Source organism: Periplaneta americana, chromosome 9 (genome assembly GCF_040183065.1).
Source record: "Periplaneta americana isolate PAMFEO1 chromosome 9, P.americana_PAMFEO1_priV1, whole genome shotgun sequence".
Lineage (NCBI taxonomy): Eukaryota > Metazoa > Arthropoda > Insecta > Blattodea > Blattidae > Periplaneta > Periplaneta americana.
In genome coordinates, this window is record NC_091125.1 from 160,611,520 (window position 1) to 160,631,338 (window position 19,819).

Here is a 19,819-nt window from a genome sequence, read left to right on the forward strand (position 1 = left end):
TGCTTGACCCAAGTTTGCGCAGTGTGTATTGAATAACAAGGAGGCGTACGCACAGTATACACTCCTGCCTGGACTGTTCTTGACTTCAGATCGAGGTGATGGACGTATTAACTTCCACCTATGTACTACTGGCACAGTGGTATGTTGTTTACGTACACCAGAGTTGTAAAAATACCATGTATTTGCATAACATACTTAAACGAAGAGTTTGGTTCCCCCGTTCGCTTTCATTGGTTGGTTTCTTCCGAGGTTTTCTCCTACCATAACGAAAATGCGACGTAATCTGTTGGAGAATCCTCGGCCTCACTACATCTCGCCAAAAAATTATAAAAAAATTGAAATTGAAATTGTAAAATTTGTAATTGTAATCCTATAAAATTTTGACTTGTTCCACACCTTAAAGCTTCATTGCTAATGTAAGATCTATGGAATACAATAAATGAAATGAAATACATTACTTTTCCAAAGACTTTGGAGAAAACTGGTAGAAGTGATATGGGTCTGTAATTTTCTGGAGACGTTATTTCTCCTGTTTTGAAGACAGGAATAACGACTGAATATTTTAATATCTCGGGGAAATATACCGTTGAACATTGAATAGCTACATAAATAACTTAGTGGCCTAGTTATGACATGTGAATTCGCTTTTAATAATTTTTATGCTCGACCATGCCGAAATGTAGTAATTATACACCTGGTAGTAGCCCTTTAATGCACCTAACTAAAGTACATCTATTCATTATAATTCAGTTGTTCAGCCAATGAGAAATCACCTTTGTATCATTATAAAGCCGCAAGTATCGATTATTCTCGGATATGCAATCGAAAGACAATTAGCGAAAAGTCAAGGAGGCTGGAAATCCAATACTGTCGCAGAAGGTTATGCTCTGTTACTATAATAATTAGCGTTAATTGTAAATAATATTCAAATAAATTCAATTTATCATCTCGTTTTTCAATTCTAAATCAATTTCCAGGTTATATCAAGGCTAATGTTCATGTTATTCTATAGATTATATCAAGGTCAATGACATTCGTGCCTCGGAAAAAATCAATACTTTCGCGTCTGCGCACATCTCACAATTCAGGTCAGTTCTGCTCCTCACTTACATAACCATAACATGGATACTTATGAATAATTTCAAGTTAGAAATATGGTCGAGCAAAAAAAGTCGTATGAAACTTGCCTATAATGGTAATTAAGACGCTCGTATGAAAATTATGAAACTCGCTTGCCCTCGTTTCATAAACAAACATACTCGCGTCTTAATTACTACCATTACAGGCTCGTTGCATAATGTACTATCTTATTTCATCATACCCTGAAGAGTTTTTTGACTTTAGATTTTTAATAATTGCAGTTATTTCTTGTTTGTTTGTTGGAAATATATGAATAGGCCTATTTGGGAATTTTGTTGGAAAATACCGTGAAAGAATTTAGAAGCTTGTGAAATGCTTTCCGTAATACCCTAACTGAACTGAATATGCACAAGCAGCCCTTCAGAAGAAGGGGCTAAAAATATAGACCCAGATCGAGAAATTCCCGCTTATTCTTTTTACAACTAGAGTATCACATTACTACTCACTCAGTGATGCTGGTATTGTGGTGACGCCACCTTTTCGTCCAGCGAACAATCTGTTTGCCCAGAGCCTGGAACAGGTTGCCGTTCTCGATCTCCGGTTCTGCAACACACGAGAGATACTGCGGTTAAGAAGTGGCATAAACAGCAAAGATGTTCACACGTACAGTAGCCTACATACAAAGAGATAATTAATTTTATGAAATATATACAAATGTGAGGCAGACAGTGAGTTTAATCTATGAATAAATATCTGTATCAGGAACCACAGCATGGAAACGATAAACGTGAAGGTAGTTTCATAAATATTCAAGGATAGGTTACAAGACTTGTATGCATATTCACATTAAGCACGAAAACAACAGAATTGCAATCAAAATAAAACCATCACTACAATGTTTCTTTGAGCTGGTAACATCAAAGATAAGGATTACATATCGTTTCCAATTTGTGTTAACTGTTTTACATATAGAAACCATTCCAAACTAAAATTTCTGACTTCAGTTTGTCACTTCAGGTGTATCAGCCCAACTTAGTCAGGTCAATATAGTTCAACAAGATCACTCAATATACCACTTAGAAGATCAGTCAAGCCCAATCATGTCAGTTCCACCAGATCTGTCCGCTCAGTTCAGCTGAGTCAATTCTTTGCCCCAGAACAATCCAGCTCATTCGCACCAGTTCCGCCAGTTCCAGCACAATCAGATCAGTTTCACAAGATCAGTCCACCGCAGTCAGGCCGATGCCTCTAGATCAGTCAAGTCAACTCACTGGGTCAGTTCCACCAGATCTGTCCAGCTCAGTTCAGCCGAGTCATGTCTTTGCTCCAGAAGAATCCAGCTCATTCGCACCAGTTCCGCCAGTCCAGGACAATCAGATCAGTTTCACAAGATCAGTCCACCGCAGTCAGGCCGATGCCTCTAGATCAGTCAAGTCAACTCACTGGGTCAGTTTCACCAGATCTGTCCAGCTCAGTTCAGCCAAGTCATGTCTTTGCTCCAGAAGAATCCAGCTCATTCAGACCAGTTCCGCCAGTCCAGCACAATCAGATCAGTTTCACAAGATCAGTCCACCGCAGTCAGGCCGATGCCTCTAGATCAGTCAAGTCAACTCACTGGGTCAGTTTCACCAGATCTGTCCAGCTCAGTTCAGCCGAGTCATGTCTTTGCTCCAGAAGAATCCAGCTCATTTAGACCAGTTCCGCCAGTCCAGCACAATCAGATCAGTTTCACAAGATCAGTCCACCGCAGTCAGGCCGATGCCTCTAGATCAGTCAAGTCAACACACTGGGTCAGTTCCACCAGATCTGTCCAGCTCAGTTCAGCCGAGTCATGTCTTTGCTCCAGAAGAATCCAACTCATTCAGACCAGTTCCGCCAGTACGGCACAATCAGATCAGTTTCACAAGATCAGTCCAATGCAATTAGTGAAGCCCAGTCAGATCAGTTCCGCCACATGATTCCAGCTCAAATTAATTTCACGAGATTAGTACAGTCTAGTTCGGTCAGTTCCACCAGAACATTATAAGTTACGGTAGACCAGTCCAATCCAGGTAAAGATTAATTTTTAGTCCAACAGACTTTATCTGGTCAGGTGGAATAACTATAGTCCAACCCAGCCAAATCAATACCACGAGATCAGTCCAACTCAGATTAGGTCCTGCCAAGTCACAGCAGTTCCCCCAGAACAGTCCAGCCCAGTCACATCAGTTCCACTAAAACAGTCCAGCCTAGTCAGATCAGTTCCGCAGATCAGTCCAGCCAAGTCCATTCAGGTCTATTCCAACAGATCAGTTCAGCCTAGTCAGGTCAGTTCCTCAAGATCTATGTAGTCCAGTCATATCAGCCCAACGCATTCACGTCAGTTCCAACGGATCAGCCTAACCCAATCAGGTCAGTTTTGACCACTGAGGCCAACCAGAGTGAAGCTGTGAAATCAACTATATACGATCCATAATTATTTAACCGAAATGTATTCATTACTATTATTATTATTATTATTATTATTATTATCATTATTATCATTATTATTATTATTATCATTATTATTATTATTTTCTCCAATAATAGATATTATTATTACTATTATTACTATATCCTCGTGACCAGAATATTGTACGAAATGGAAATATAAAAATTGGAGATTTATCCTTCGAAGAGATGGAAAAATCCAATATCTTGGAGCAACAGTAACAAATATGAATGATACTCGGGAGGAAATTAAACGCAGAATAAATAGGGGAAATGACTTTTATTATTCGGTTGAGAACCTTTTCTCATCCAGTCTGCTGTCAAAAAATCTGAAAGTTATAATTTATAAAAAAAGTTATACTACCGGTTGTTCTGTATGGTTGTGAAACTTGGACTCTCACTTTGAGAGAGGAACAGAGATTAAGGGTGTTTGAGAATAAGGCGCTTATGAAAATATTTGGGACTAAGAGGGATGAAGTTACAGGAGAATGGAGAAAGTTACACAACGCAGAACTGCACGCATTGTAATTTTCACATGACATAATTAGGAACATTAAATCCAGACGTTTGAGATGGGCAGGGCATGTAGCACGTATGGACGAATCCAGAAATGCATATAGTGTGTTAGTTGGGAGACCGGAGGGAAAAAGATCTTTGGGGGGACCGAGACGTAGATGGGAGGATAATATTAAAACGGATTTGAGGGAGGTGGGATATGATGATAGAGAATGGATTAATCTTGCATAGGATCGGGACCGATAGCGGGCTTATGTGAGGGCGGCAATGAACCCGCAGGTTCCTTAAAAGCAATTTGTAAGTAAGTAAGTAAGTATTATTACTATCTCTACATGACGTATTTATTTGGCTCTTTTAACTAAATATATTCATCGTGAGCGAGAAATGTGGACAAATTTTGTCTGGGATAGAGATTTCTACGTGCCGTAAATCTGCGACACAGAGTCCACAGCTTTACTTTTTTCTGGACAAACTCAGGCGAAGGATTATTGTCGCCCTTTTAATATCCATCGCTCACGGCGATCCTTGAACCAAACATCTGACGCAGTAACCCTTTTCACGCAATTTCACGCTACGACGACGACGATGATGATGATGATCACGATGATATAATAATAATAATAATAATAATAATAATAATAATAATAATAATAATAAATATGTCAGGTTTGTAAAAAATATACAGCAATCACCGAAGATTGCAGTCACTACGCTGCAAAAGACTTCCAAGTCGATGAAGTGATTACTGTGGAAAAGCGCTGTATCATCGTGACCGACGTCAGAGTTAACCGTGGCGCAACGTAAAGGGTAATTTCATTATTTGTTGCAGCAAATTCAAAATCCGATACATCGTTAAACTTCCCATGCATAAAAAAGTCAAACGCGGTACAGGACGATTGCTATACTTCTTCCGCTTATATGCCATATTTTATTTCACGTAAAGAGTGATCCACGATAAACCGGGAACCACAGCCAGAACAAGAATAGAAAGCGAAGGACGTTAACGAAAGATTTTTTTATTCACAATAAACCGAGAACGGAAACGACTATGCATAACGATATCTGTCAAAAACGATATGTAAAGTCGATATTACACATACTGATCTTTTAATGTGCAACTCACCAATGGCGTTCTCTCATGAGTACAAGCCAGCCAACATAAACACAGGTTAACCAACATAAAAATTTATGACACGGAATACCGCTACCCCAATCTATTTGGCTTCTCGTTTCCAAAATTTATCCGCATATCATCAGCTAAGTACAAGATCTCATCATAACAATTTACTCATTATACCCTACCACAAGACATCTTTATATTCTTCATCCTATACAGTTTCAGTTGCTAGAAATTGGAACTCGCTTCCGAGTGATGTAAGGGGTTGTTGGACAATAACTTCATTTAGGTCAAAATTGCATAAATTCTTACTTAACAGATGAATTGCTGATTAATATTTGTTACTTATAATGAAACTAACATCTGTCCATTCTTATTATTATTATTATTATCATTAATTTTTCTAAATAGATTTACAAAACCTCTAATGGCAATTACATTAATATTCTCATTATAGAAATGAAATATATATATTCTCCCTGTAACATAGTCCTAGTAAGCTTATTTTAAATTAATTTTCATCATTTTCCTAGCTATCTCAAATATTAAATTAATTATAATTCATTGAATTAAATTAGCTCATAAATTAAGTTACTACTTTACCTTATAGATTTATCTAAATTTAAATAAATGTGTAGTGAAGAATATTGCTGGAGAACCTTTTAAGTGTAGTGTAAATATTTGTAATTTAAATTTATGTATTGTATTGATTAAGGCTGGTTGAGTGGAAGAGAAGGCCTTATGGCAGTGATGTCAAAGAAAGAGCGCATAACGGACGTTCGATTCCTTCCCGTGCTCAAGTGCTGGAGTGGGATGCCGTGAACACAGATAAGAGCAAGACACAGGGGCGGACAAAGTGAATTATTTTCACACGCCTAGACTTGAACGGAGCAGTATATACCGCACGCACTGGAGATAAGCGAGCGTTGGGCTTCACTTTACTCCTGTGTTTATGAAAACTTGTGATAAAGCTAACCCAGCTATGCGCTACTAGACGAAACATCACGTGTTTGTCTCCTGGCCTTGCTTGTCTCTGCTAGGTCCCGTCTCACAGTCAGCTGGTTAGTTCACGCGCGTACTATTTATTTTCTTTATTTGATATTTTCAATACTTTCTTTTCAACGGTGCACCAGTAAAAAATATGTTTATTTGTACTTTCAATGCGGAATCTAACCATATAATTTAAAAATATTTTTTCGTGGGCAAAGGCGTCTTAATGAAGAAAAATCTAAATTCCTCCATTTCCATAAAAAGTAAGAAAAACTGTTTACATGTCAATATAAACTTTAATTTCTCAGCATCAAAATAAACCATGATTTTGATCATTGGGTGAAAGGGTTTCGGAGCCACAACAGTTTAAAGTTGCTAATTTTGTGAAAATACGATAAATTAAAATATTTTTAATTTAAACACTATGAAGTTCTGATGCCTCAAACTTTGCACAAAGCATTGTATCACAATTGTCAACGGACAGAAAAAGTTTCATTGTATTTAAAAAATGCAAGGTCAATTTTCTCTATATTTCGGTCGATTTGAGATGGAATAGCCCATACATTAAATTTGAACACTATTTATTTAGGCCTACAGGACTGTCTTCAATTGAATACCTCTTTAATAACTGTACTTGATTTTTTTTGTTATGTAGCCCTATACATCTGTCAATTCAGTTTACGTATTTGGAAATTAGAAGTTTATGACATTAGTATATACACTGAACTTTTGTAAACTTTGTGTTTACAGCACATGTTTATGAATCATTTGTTTTTAATTTGTTGTTTGTGTTTCTTTATGTTGGTGTACTTGTAATTGGGGATAACTCCCTGTAAGGACCCTCAATAAAGAAATAATAAATTAATGTATACATAGTAAATAATCTAGATATTTGCACTTACGGTAGTCCGTAATTTATGTAATAATTTTAATCGTTCTTCCCCCTCGATATCTCTGTATGTTTGTTCATGGTATGTTGAATAATGTCGCTGTATGCTGCTTTTCTTACTAATCATATGTTGTCCACATATTAAGCACTGTATTATCTCCTTCCTGTTCCTTGCATAGGAATTGCAGTGCTCATTCGACCTGGAACTTGTTATACGATCTCTTCGCTGGTGCATGATTAATGCCAACTGTACACTGTACAACCCTCACTGAAGTCCGTATTCGTAGCTGGCGCGCTCTGCGTGGTCCAGTGGCGCAAGCGTTCTCGTAGCGCATATACGCTCTGATTGACATCACTGCCATATGGCCTTAACTCTGCCAGCGAAAATAAAATATTATTATTATTATTATTATTATTATTATTATTATTATTATTATTATTATTATTATTACTTAAGAATTCATATGCATCAGTCCCGTTCACCATTTCTTCCAGTGCAGCCTTTAGTAGACAGTCTCTTCTTAGCCAGTGACCCAGCCAATTTCTTTGATAGTTTCAGCATTATTCTTTTCTCATCCACTTTCTAACACAACTTCATTTCTTATTCTGTTTTACACGCACCGTTCTTCTCCACATCCACATTTCAAATTATTCTTGTGTAAACCTACATTAAAGTAACAAATTACTCATGTTTATTTTACGTCTACTGCTATTAAAAATTACCAAAATAATTATAAAAACAGCTATCCTTTTGTACGCAAAAACTGTAGCCAATCTGTAGCTTTCAGCGACCTGGAATAATTAGAACTTGGTTGTTAGTACAATGACCCTGACAAAGATACCTGACCCAGCTAATAGATAAAATATATAAATTAAAGTTTATTTAACGGTTTAATTCTGGCTTATTTAGGTTCTGTCAGCGTCGCCTGTGTGCCGGGATTTTGTCCCGCAGTAAATCTACTAACATGAGCCAGTCGCATTTAAGCACACTTAAATGCAATCGACCTGGGCCAGGATCGAACTCGCAACCTCGAGCACAGAAGGCCAGCGCTATACCGACTGCGCTACTCAGGCCGACTCCAACTAATCGATAGTGTTCGATAATTTGCCCTGTTAGTGTCGCTTCTTTAGTTATTACTTCTATGAATAGATGGCGAAGGTAAGAATCAGTTTCGCCAATAGTACATACCGTAAATATACCCGCATTATAAAATTCAAAATTTTATCTCCCTCTAGTGATTGTAAAATCAATTATGAGAATAATTTATACTTAATATACATGAACACTTTCCCAAACACATCTTTATCCATCCCAATAGTACTGTAGTGTCACCTATTGAGAACTAGTGAAACTATTTCGTCGTTGTTCCTGCAAAAACTCCTAAGGGACATATTTATCGATTTTCAGATTTGTGCTCTATTACATAACTTCAATAGTGGTACAGAACATAATAAAATCTCCTATATGTAATCATATTTCTTTGTTTCGAAAATGTAAGAATTCACAGTCTTCTATGTACGGCTGCCATAGGATGAAAAAATGTGTTTTGTTTTCCTACAATGCGTTTTCAATTCACTGTGGGCTAAAGCAAGGAGATACACTATCACCTTTACTTTTTTAACTTTGCTCTAGAGTATGCCATTAGGAAAGTCCAGGATAACAGAGAGGGCTTGTCTATGCGGATGATGTGAATATGTTAGGAGAAAATCCACAAACAATTAGGGAAAAGACGGGAATTTTACTGGAAGCAAGTAAAGAGATAGGTTTGGAAGTAAATCCCGAAAAGACAAAGTATATGATTATGTCTCGTGACCAGAATATTGTACGAAATGGAAATATAAAAATTGGAAATTTATCTTTTGAAGAGATGGAGAAGTTCAAATATCTTGGAGCATCAGTAACAAATATAAATGATACTCGGGAGGAAATTAAACACAGAATAAATATGGGAAATGCCTGTTACTATTCGGTTGAGAAGCTTTTATCATCAAAAAATCTGAAAGTTAGAATTTATAAAACAGTTATATTACCGGTTGTTCTTTATGGCTGTGAAACTTGGACTCTCACTTTGAGAGAGGAACATAGGTTAAGGGTGTTTGAGAATAAGGTGCTTAGGAAAATATTTGGGGCTAAGAGGGATGAAGTTACAGAACTGCACGCATTGTATTCTTCACCTGACATAATTAAGAACATTAAATCCAGACGTTTGAGATGGGGAGGGCATGTAGCACGTATGGGCGAATCCAGAAATGCATATAGAGTGTTAGTTGGGAGGCCGGAGGGAAAAAAACCTTTGGGAAGGCCAAGACGTAGATGGGAGGATAATATTAAAATGGATTTGAGGGAGGTGGGATATGATGATAGAGAATGGATTAATCTTTCTCAGGACAGGGACTAATGGCGGACTTATGTGAGGGCGGCAATGAACCTCCGGGTTCCTTAAAAGCCAGTAAGTAAGTAATGAAAAAATGTATATTTTGCACATAGGAGTTACTGCAGGAACAACGACGATTTCAAAGTTTGCCAATTTGTCGTATCTTTGGATCTGACATCCCGTGGTTAGAAAGTTCGCTTACACGATCAGAAAATTGAACGCCAGTGTACCTCTGTAACAAGATATCTGCTGCAAAGTGTTATTTCTTGTTTTGTATCTACTCGTGGAAATTCGTCTGATATATCTACACCTCATTTAGCCTGTTGGACTAACGCTATCTTATGGTCCGCCATCTTTCTTGTCAGACGTTATAATAAACATAACAAAACAGCCAATAACAAGAAAGTGTCAGTGCATGTACGTATTTTAACTTTCCCATGAGAAGAAAGCAGCGGTAAGGAGTTTTGAACCCGCAGACTTGGTGAACGTCTCGCACAATATCCCAGTAGAAGGAAGCCAGCTGGTCTTACGCTGCAAATGCTCATCTCATCTCATTTCATCCCCCCGCTTTCTTTATTTCTGGAACTCGAACTGAGGGACGCTAAGCCTGCACACGGTCCAATGAAGCCCAAATAAATCAGCGAGCACTTGGGTGCTCAGTCGGAGAAATGAGACCGCAAGGAAGCTTACCACCCTGCTCCGCTATTTACATTATTGAGACGACGAACAAAGGCGGGTGGCTCTAATCCAGGGTACCTACACTAGAGCTGAGACGAGATGTTACGGCACCAACCTGCGCGAAGTTTTAAATTGCCGGCCAGCAGTGTAGAGGAGTGGGGGTTGTTTGGGTTATGGTTCTCAAGCTCAGAGCGGCAGGCATATGCGTTTCATCTCTTTCTAAAAACATTCGTCTTATCTTAGTATCACCACTTTCCTACTCAAGAGTCCGAAGGTACCTAATGGAATTACGCCCGCTATTCCAGCTTTATATTCTTATTCTCCGTCCGAATCAGACGACTGATCTGTGCTGTAATCAGATGTCCCTAAGTTTATGGAAATTTTCTCCAAAATACTGTCCATCACGTGCCCACTTTCAATGTAATTGTTCTCTACTTTCTTCACATGATCATACACTGATATCCATTTTTGGAAGAAGCGATTGCAGAGTCGGCCTCTGATTATGCGTAGCGTAGAAATTATAGAGGAGACTTCATAGGACTTCCTCATCAAAACTGTCTACAGCTGCAACAATCTTCTTTTTCGGCTGTGATTTTTCCGGACTGGAGAAAGAATCTGCTGTTCCTGCCTCAATATTTTTCCCTTCTTTCCTGATTCTGCCAAGGTTCGCTTTGAAATACCAGTGGCAGCCAGTACTCTTGCACACACGCTTTTCAATGGAATTGGTATTCCGTTTACAGCCTCTTCTGACATGAATTTCCATACATTGTATGCTATTTCATGTCCTTGACTATGAACTACTCCATGATTTCACACCTTAAACAATGCCATAATGAGGGCGCTCAGAAGGACAATGTTTTCAGTATTAGCAATAGCGGTAGTAGCAGAACGATCTGAACACTCGGAATGCTAGTAACCAACTAACCCAACACCCCTCCAGTTGAGTGTGAGGGCGAGTCCAAGCAAACGAACTAAAATGCGTCCCTCGCGCCGGTGCCATAACTTCTCGTCCGGGCTCTACCAACTTTTAAGGCAGGATGATTTTCAGTTATACCTGAGGGTGGCTCAAAATTCCCACAAGTTTACAGTATAGAGAAAGTAATGTGTAGGGACCGTATTCTGTACCAGGGCGTACGGAGGTAAGGTTAGTTGTTCATAGACTATATTGGTGTGACGTCATATCGGCGTGTGGCACAGGTACTCTGAGAAAGCTTGTTTGGGCTGCAGGTGACGTTCTATTAACGATTCTCAAAACTTCACATTGGAGAATGTTGAAATGCATTCTAGTGATAAAAATTAATACTACGATGACTTTTCTACAATTTAAATTATTTGCTCATTTATTTAGGCCTATTTAATTTATTTTTACTTTTACTGGCAGAGTTAAGGCCATAAGGACTCTCATGAACTCAACCTGTATAAAAATACATGTAAAATATAAATAACATTAATAGACAAAACATTGTAATAATAATAATAATAATAATAATAATAATAATAATAATAATAATAATAATAATAATAACAAAATCTATATGTGTTTAGTTACCTACATGTAATTCTAAATAGTTATACAATTTACGTGTTAAATAAGACAATTTGGATAGAAAGAATGATTAACATAGTGAAGGAAAATTGATATACAGGGTGTATCACGAGGTTTTCCCCTGGTTTATGGAGGTGATGCCTGGTGTTATTTGAAATAAAAAATGTAAATACAGTAATGTGGTGACATAATTAAGGAGTTTCAACAGATTTTCGAAACACGCCATGGTGTATGTAGCGCTAGACACGTTCGAGCAGGTCTAACGATGTGTGGGGGAGGATTTAACGTTTCACATTCCAAGGTATGGAGAATTCTTCATGAGAACGGATTGTAACCTTTTCATGTGCAAAAAGTGCAGCATTTAGAACCACATGGTCATGCCAACCGTTTGCCTGCCAGATCCCCAGATATAACACCCAAGATTTGGGGATGGATGAAAGACATCGTGTACCAGATTAGGGTGCAAACACGAGAAGAGTTGATTCAACGCATTCTCGATGCCGCAGCGACAATAAGGAACGAACATGTGAAGTTACGAAATGCTACACGCGCGGTTCACACCCGTGCGAATTTTTTCTTTCAGATGCAGGGAGGAAATTTTGAACATGTATTTAAATCCACTCTACATGCAAGAGTCTGGTACAAAATGAAGCACTTGTTTGTATTCTAAATATGATTTCCATTTTTGTCAGTGACATCCTCAAATAAAAAAGTTTTTTCTGCTTTTTTCAAATTGCCGCAATTCCTTAATTATGAATGTCACCACATTACTGTATTTACATTTTTTGTTCCAAATAACGCCAGGAATCACCTCCATAAACCAGGGGAAAACCTCGTGATACACCCTGTATTACAGTAAATGTTCTACAAAAGTAATATTTGAAGTAAGATCATATTCTACAGACGAAAAGCAGTCTTTCTGACAATCGGCTTTTGAAAGTAGTCAATGTCTGACAGCCCTTTACATAATGTACACTAAAATACGCTATTTTCACTGTTTATACTACCATAAAGAATGAAGGCTTGGCTTACATTGATCAAACTTTATTTACACTATTGTACAAAATAAGTAGGATATAGTATTATGAAATAAAATACCTTGCATTAAAATGTACATAAGCTTAATAAAGTAAATGTTTGATCAATGTAGATCTACATTATTTATTATAGTGTAAATAGTAAAAATAGCATATTTTGGTCAACATAGTTAAAATAATTTAAATTGTAATACTTCTTAATAGTTCATTCTCTATTTGTAATATTCTTATATTCCTTAAAACTAAAGTTAGTGTAACTATGAAAATATTGAGAGTAAGATACATGTTTATATGACTTTTTTGCTCATAATGTCTTCGGAAATAAAGTAAGTGACGGTAAATCCTCGTGAATCACTCTGTATATATTGTATATAACAAATAATAATAATACTTACTTACTTACAAATGGCTTTTAAGGAACCCGAAGGTTCATTGCCGCCCTCACATAAGCCCGCCATCGGTCCCTATCCTGTGCAAGATTAAGCCAGTCTCTATCATCATACCCCACCTCCCTCAAATCCATTTTAATATTATCCTCCCATCTACGTCTCGGCCTCCCTAAAGGTCTTTTTCCCTCCGGTCTCCCAACTAACACTCTATATGCATTTCTGGATTCGCCCATACGTGCTACATGCCCTGCCCATCTCAAACGTCTGGATTTCAAGTTCCTAATTATATCAGGTGAAGAATACAATGCGTGCAGTTCTGTGTTGTGTAACTTTCTCCATTCTCCTGTAACTTCATCCCGCTTAGCCCCAAATATTTTCCTAAGCACCTTATTCTCAAACACCCTTAACCTATGTTCCTCTCTCAGAGTGAGAGTCCAAGTTTCACAGCCATATAGAAGAACCGGTAATATAACTGTTTTATAAATTCTAACTTTCAGATTTTTGGACAGCAGACTGGATGATAAGAGCTTCTCAACCGAATAATAACACGCATTTCCCATATTTATTCTGCGTTTAATTTCCTCCCGAGTGTCATTTACATTTGTTACTGTTGCTCCAAGATATTTGAATTTTTCCACCTCTTCGAAGGATAAATCTCCAATATTTATATTTCCATTTCGTACAATATTACCGTCACGAGACATAATCATATACTTTGTCTTTTCGGGATTTACTTCCAAACCGATCACTTTACTTGCTTCAAGTAAAATTTCCGTGTTTTCCCTAATCGTTTGTGTATTTTCTCCTAACATATTCACGTCATCTGCATAGACAAGAAGCTGATGTAGCCCGTTCAATTCCAAACCCTGCCTGTTATCCTGAACTTTCCTAATGGCATATTCTAAAGCGAAGTTAAAAAGTAAAGGTGATAGTGCATCTCCCTGCTTTAGCCCGCAGTGAATTGGAAAGGATCAGATAGAAACTGACCTATACGGACTCTGCTGTATGTTTCACTGAGACACATTTCAATTAATCGAACTAGTTTCTTGGGAATACCAAATTCAATAAGAATATCATATAATACTTCCCTCTTAACCGAGTCATATGCCTTTTTGAAATCTATGAATAACTGATGTACTGTACCCTTGTACTCCCATTTTTTCTCCATTATCTGCCGAATACAAAAAATCTGATCAATAGTCGATCTATTACGCCGAAAACCGCACTGATGATCCCCAATAATTTCATCTACGTACGGAGTTAATCTCCTCAAAAGAATATTGGACAAAATTTTGTACGACGTCAACAAAAGTGATATTCCTCGAAAGTTACCACAGTTGGTTTTGTCCCCCTTTTTAAAAATAGGTACAATTATGGACTCCTTCCATTGTTCTGGTACAATTTCCTTTTCCCAAATAGCAAGTACAAGTTTATAAATTTCGCTATATAATGCACTTCCACCCTCTTGTATTAATTCTGCTGGAATTTGATCGATACCTGGAGACTTGTACTTTTTCAGATTTTCTATCGCAATTTCGACTTCTGAAATCATGGGTTCGGGTATAAATGGCTCAGCAGTTTGTATTGCTATATCGTCAAATAATAATAATAATAATGATAATAATAATAATAATAATAATAATAATAATAATAATAGTAATAATAGTGATAATAATGATAGTAACATTTATCTATTATTATTATTATTTATTTATTTATTTATTTATTTATTTCGAATATTAATGTGCAAAACAGCACAAAGCCAATTACAGTTTAGCACAAAATAAAAAACAAAACAGAACAAATGCTTATGAGATGAATGACAGAAAATGGCAGTGAGATGAAATGCAGTCAATATAATGGTCAACATTAATCATTCACCAAATACAACAAAATAAATGGCAATATCTAACAAATAATGAAAGATATTAAATAACAAGTAAGGATATATCATTCATAAGTAAAATCAAATCAGATCTTGCAAATTAGCACTTTTAATACACCTGGCTACTGGAGAAAGAAATTTAAATAATTTAGTGAAGAAAATTCTTTGACCACGAAAACTTTTCACGGGAATTCTAAGGTAGGTGTTATGTATAAAAGAATCACAATCAATGACACCATTAATAGCATTATTAAAGAAAGTGTAATCAATATCCTGACGTCTCGAATACAGACTGATACAGTTAAAATATTTACTAGATAGTTCATAATTTAAAGAAGAGGAGTTGGGTACAAATCTGAACGCACAAAGAGAAATGAATTTTCTTTGGATATTTTCTAGTTTAGCTGAATCAGTTGAAGTAATAGAGTTCCACGCAACAGATGAATATTCCAATTTATACCTTACTAAAGCATAATATAATGTAATAATAATAATAGATAAATGTTACTATCATTATTATTATTATTATTATTATTATTATTATTATTACTATTATTATTATTATTATTATTATTATTATTATTATGACAGTGGATCGGAAAGAAACGCACAATAATTTTTAACAAAAAAAGCTTTAATAGGTAAACAAAAATATAAAAAAATATACAAATGAACTCGCATCTTTTAGCTACTTTTCTACATAGGCGCCAAGTTTCTCAACACATTTCTCCCATCGTGGTACCAGTTTCAGTACACCCTGTTCATAGAAGTCCGTTCGGTGTATAGTCATCTGCGGACAGTTGTTGCACTTCTGCATCGGTGGTAAAGCGATGGCCGGCCAGGAATTTCTTAATGGGACCAAAGAGATGAAAGTCCGAAGGTACAAGGTCAGGACTGTATGGTGGTTGCTGGAGCACCTCCCAATAAAATGTGTTGATTTTCTCACGAAGCCGCGACATGGACGCGAGCATTCTCATGAAAAAGTTTGACATTATCAACATTAATGTTACGGCGTTTGTAGCGAAGGGCACGACTTAACTTTACCAACGTTTGAATGTAGGCTGTAGCATTCACAGTGGACCCGTGTTTAGCAAGGTTCACCAACAAAACACCATGCATATCAGGCTTCCAGTAGATAATCGAGTCAGGCTTCCAGTAGATAATCGAGTAGTAAGATGGATAAATAAATTCTTAGAGAACAGAACCCAAAAGGTCAGACTAGGAAAAGAAATATCGGAACTAGGAAATGTAACATCAGGCGTGCCTCAAGGTGCGGTCCTTGCACCTCTATTGTTTTATATATATAAACAGAAATACTACGTCTCAGATAAGGTTATTTGCAGACGACTGTATAATATATAGACAAATTAATGATGAATCCGATATCGCCGCCTTACAAAACGATCTTAACGTTATTGAAACATGGACGACAGAAAATAAAATGAAAATCAATGTCAGTAAAAGTAAGTCAATATCCTTCTGTAGAACGCATAAACATATTTGTCTCGGATATCAGCTGAATGGTACATCGGTGCCACAAGTGAACACTTGTAAATACCTAGGTATATATTTAAGTAACAAACTGGGTTGGGAGGAATAAGTCACTAATACCACAAGGAAAGCCTGGAAAGCACTACATTTCTCTATGCGTATTCTGAAGAAATCTAACCGAAAGTCAAACGAATTAGCGTACAAAACCCTTGTTCGCCCAATTATGGAATATGGAGCAGTAGCTTGGGATCCGTACATACAAAACCAAATCGATTCAATAGAAAAGGTCCAACGCAAGGTAGCAAAATGTCAAAATGGGGTAGGGACATGGTGAGGAGATAGTAAAAGATTTAGGGTGGGAACCTCTCAAATCAAGGCGACGAAAAACCAGACTCACCGCATTGTTTAAGGCACAAATGGGACACAAAGCATGGACCGATATCAATGCTAGATTAGCAAAACCATCATACTTAGGAAGGGCTGATCATATTAGGAAGTTTAAATGTAGAAAACAAAGAGCGGACGTGGCAAAATTTTCCTTTGTTAACCGCACAATAGTAGACTGGAAGAGCTTACCTGCGGCAATCTTTCAGGGTGGTCCTCTTAAAATCAATACATTTAAGGAAAGGTTGAGAAGAGTATACTGAAAATATAATTGGAGGTGCAGTGTAATTATTTAAGTTGTGTCATGTAACTAATTGAGTTGATATATAATTAATTAAGTTGATATGTAATTAATTAAGATGATATGTAATTTAGTTGATATGTAAATAAATTAGGGTGATATGTAATTAATTAAGGTGATATGTAATTAAGTTGGTATGCAATTAATTAAGGTGATATGTAATTATTTAAATTGGTAATAGTTGGGTAAAATAGAATTACTTATAAGATAGATTTACTTTTGCTTATCGTAGGCGTTATCATAGAATAGTTTTTATTTATAGTCCTAGGTTTATTGCATTTAATATTTATAGATTTACGTTTATTTTATTTTATTTCATTTACGTTTATTTTATTTTATTTCTGTAATTGTAATTATTGTATATTATATATCACTGCCACCGGGTGTATACCCAATTGTAGTGTTAATAAATACATACATACATACATATCCCAGAACACTGTCACAAGCACTTTCTTAGCAGACTGCGTCACTTTGAGTTTTTTCTTTACTGGGGAAGCAGCATGTTTCCACTCCATAGACGCCTGCTTTGTTTCGGGCATGTAGTGGTAAGCTCAGGACTCATCACCAGTGACAATTCCTTTCAGAAAGTCAAGCCCTGCTACATCGTAATGCCTTAAGTGGTCCAAACATGTCATCATTCGCTGGCCCTTGTCGTCTGTCAGGTTCTTAGGCACACAGCGGGCACTAACTTTATGAAATTTCAATGTGACATGCACAATATCGTACACCACACCGTATGAAATGTTGAACTGCTGAGATAAGGCTCGCAGTTGGATCCGCCAGTCGTTCAAAATTGCCGCCTCAATACCTGTGACCTTCCTCAGGGTTGAGCTGTTACCGGCCGCCCGGAACGTGGCGAATCACAAAAGTTCTCACGGCCGTCTGCGAAGAATGTGCACCACTTGGAGATGTTGCTACGGCCCATACAGTCTTCCCTGTACACGCCACACATGTCCCTGTGAATTTCACTCGGGTTATGTCCTTTAGCCCACAAAAATCGCACAACACTTCGCTGTTCTTCACAAGTTGACGACAGTAACATGCACACCATATCTGTTGCGTAGTTCACGCTCCTCTCGCTAGAGGTGCACATGCAAAACAAATTGTGTCTGTAGTGAAAACTTCAAACTATGTCTCGGTGAAATGTCAACATCCCAGCCACAATAGCAACGCAGAAAAAAAAATTATTGTGCGTTACTTTTCTATCCACCCTCGTATATTAGTATGATCAAAGAAGTGTAAAAATGAAGGTTCTCAGCAGCTCTGAAAAGTGCGGATTTATTCCCTGAAAATGGCGCGAGATTTTCGGATAAAGCGGTGCGGAAAGCAGATCCGAAGACTAATGTTTTATTCACAGAGCGGTTTCACTTCTATAAACGGAATAAAAAAAATAACAGAGCGAGGCGCAAAAAAGATTCGCTTTAAACAGAACGATATTTTGTCCCCTCATGTAGAATCCAGCACAATTGCACGTCACACACACACACACGCACACGCACGCACGCATTTCCGATCAAACCGAAATTTCAGACAGATGTACATCGCATCAGACAATCCGCTGCAGACGGTAATTGAAAAGAGAGCAATCTTCTCTCTATTTCTCATCTCGTTTATTCCATTTCACCATAATAGTCCTTCCTTCTCATCCTTCATGATCACTTCCTTCCTCCCTTCGTACGTCCAACCGTCATTGATTTATATGAGAGGTGTTCATGACGATCCACCTCTTGGGGCCGATTTCACTAACATGTTACTAATCCGGATGTAGGTAAATTCTCATTTTTAAATAGAACTATAAATGATTGGAATGATCTACCTACAGCGGTCTTTGAGGGCTGTCCTTCCTTAAGGAGATTCAAGAATTACTTAAAAAGTTGTGTATCAAGTGAAAATGAAAATTAAGGTGGCATTTAACATTTATTTTTTTAAGGTGACATGTATTTATTTAGCCTGACGAGTTACTCCCTTGGTTTGAATTGAAAATTATTTAAAAATAGCATTTAAGAGGTCTTAGACTAGAAATGTTTAGCTTAAATGTAGTTCTGTTTATAAGTATGCATACTGTAAGGGTGTAATTATTTGACTTATTTGAACTGTTGTATCAGTGAAGCGAGGTGAGTCAGTGAAGTTATGGTTTTACAGTGCAGTGAATAGTTCCGATCAGTGATAATTTATAGCGTCAATGAAATGTGTTCTATAGTGTCAGTGAAATGTGTCCAAAAGTGTCAGTGAAATGCGTCATAGTGCCGCTACAGTGAGTGAGATGATAGTAAAGTGAATGACTATTGAAACTTATGTAGGGCCTATACATATGTAGGTTGTATTTTAAAATTAGGTTATTTTATGTTTATTATTAATTGTAATTATTGTGTTAAATTGTATTGTATATTCTTATTGTATTGTGTATAAAATTGTATTGTGTATTGTATAATTGCATTGTGTATTGTTTATATTGTGTATACCACTGCCACCGGGTGCTTGCCCACTTGCGGTGTAAATAAATACATACATGCATACAACTAATCGTAATTTAATTTAAATATGGAAGTTAAGTCATATTTAATTCATTTATATGTCAGCAAATTAATATTACACATTTAAAATAAAGTAAATTAATTTAATTCCCAATTAAGTCATCACGGCCTTCGGAATCATAGTAAAATCGTAAT

General features: G+C 36.9%; 1 protein-coding gene across 2 annotated transcripts in view; it reads right to left on the reverse strand.

The window, feature by feature from the left end:
• LOC138706670 (uncharacterized) overlaps window positions 1–19,819 on the reverse strand; it is a 507,718-nt gene that overhangs the window by 44,292 nt on the left and 443,607 nt on the right. For both annotated transcript variants that reach the window (XM_069836229.1, XM_069836228.1), the window contains exon 3: window positions 1,587–1,683. In XM_069836229.1, the coding sequence (XP_069692330.1) occupies window positions 1,587–1,683 (97 nt within the window). The remainder of the gene's footprint in view (window positions 1–1,586; window positions 1,684–19,819) is intronic.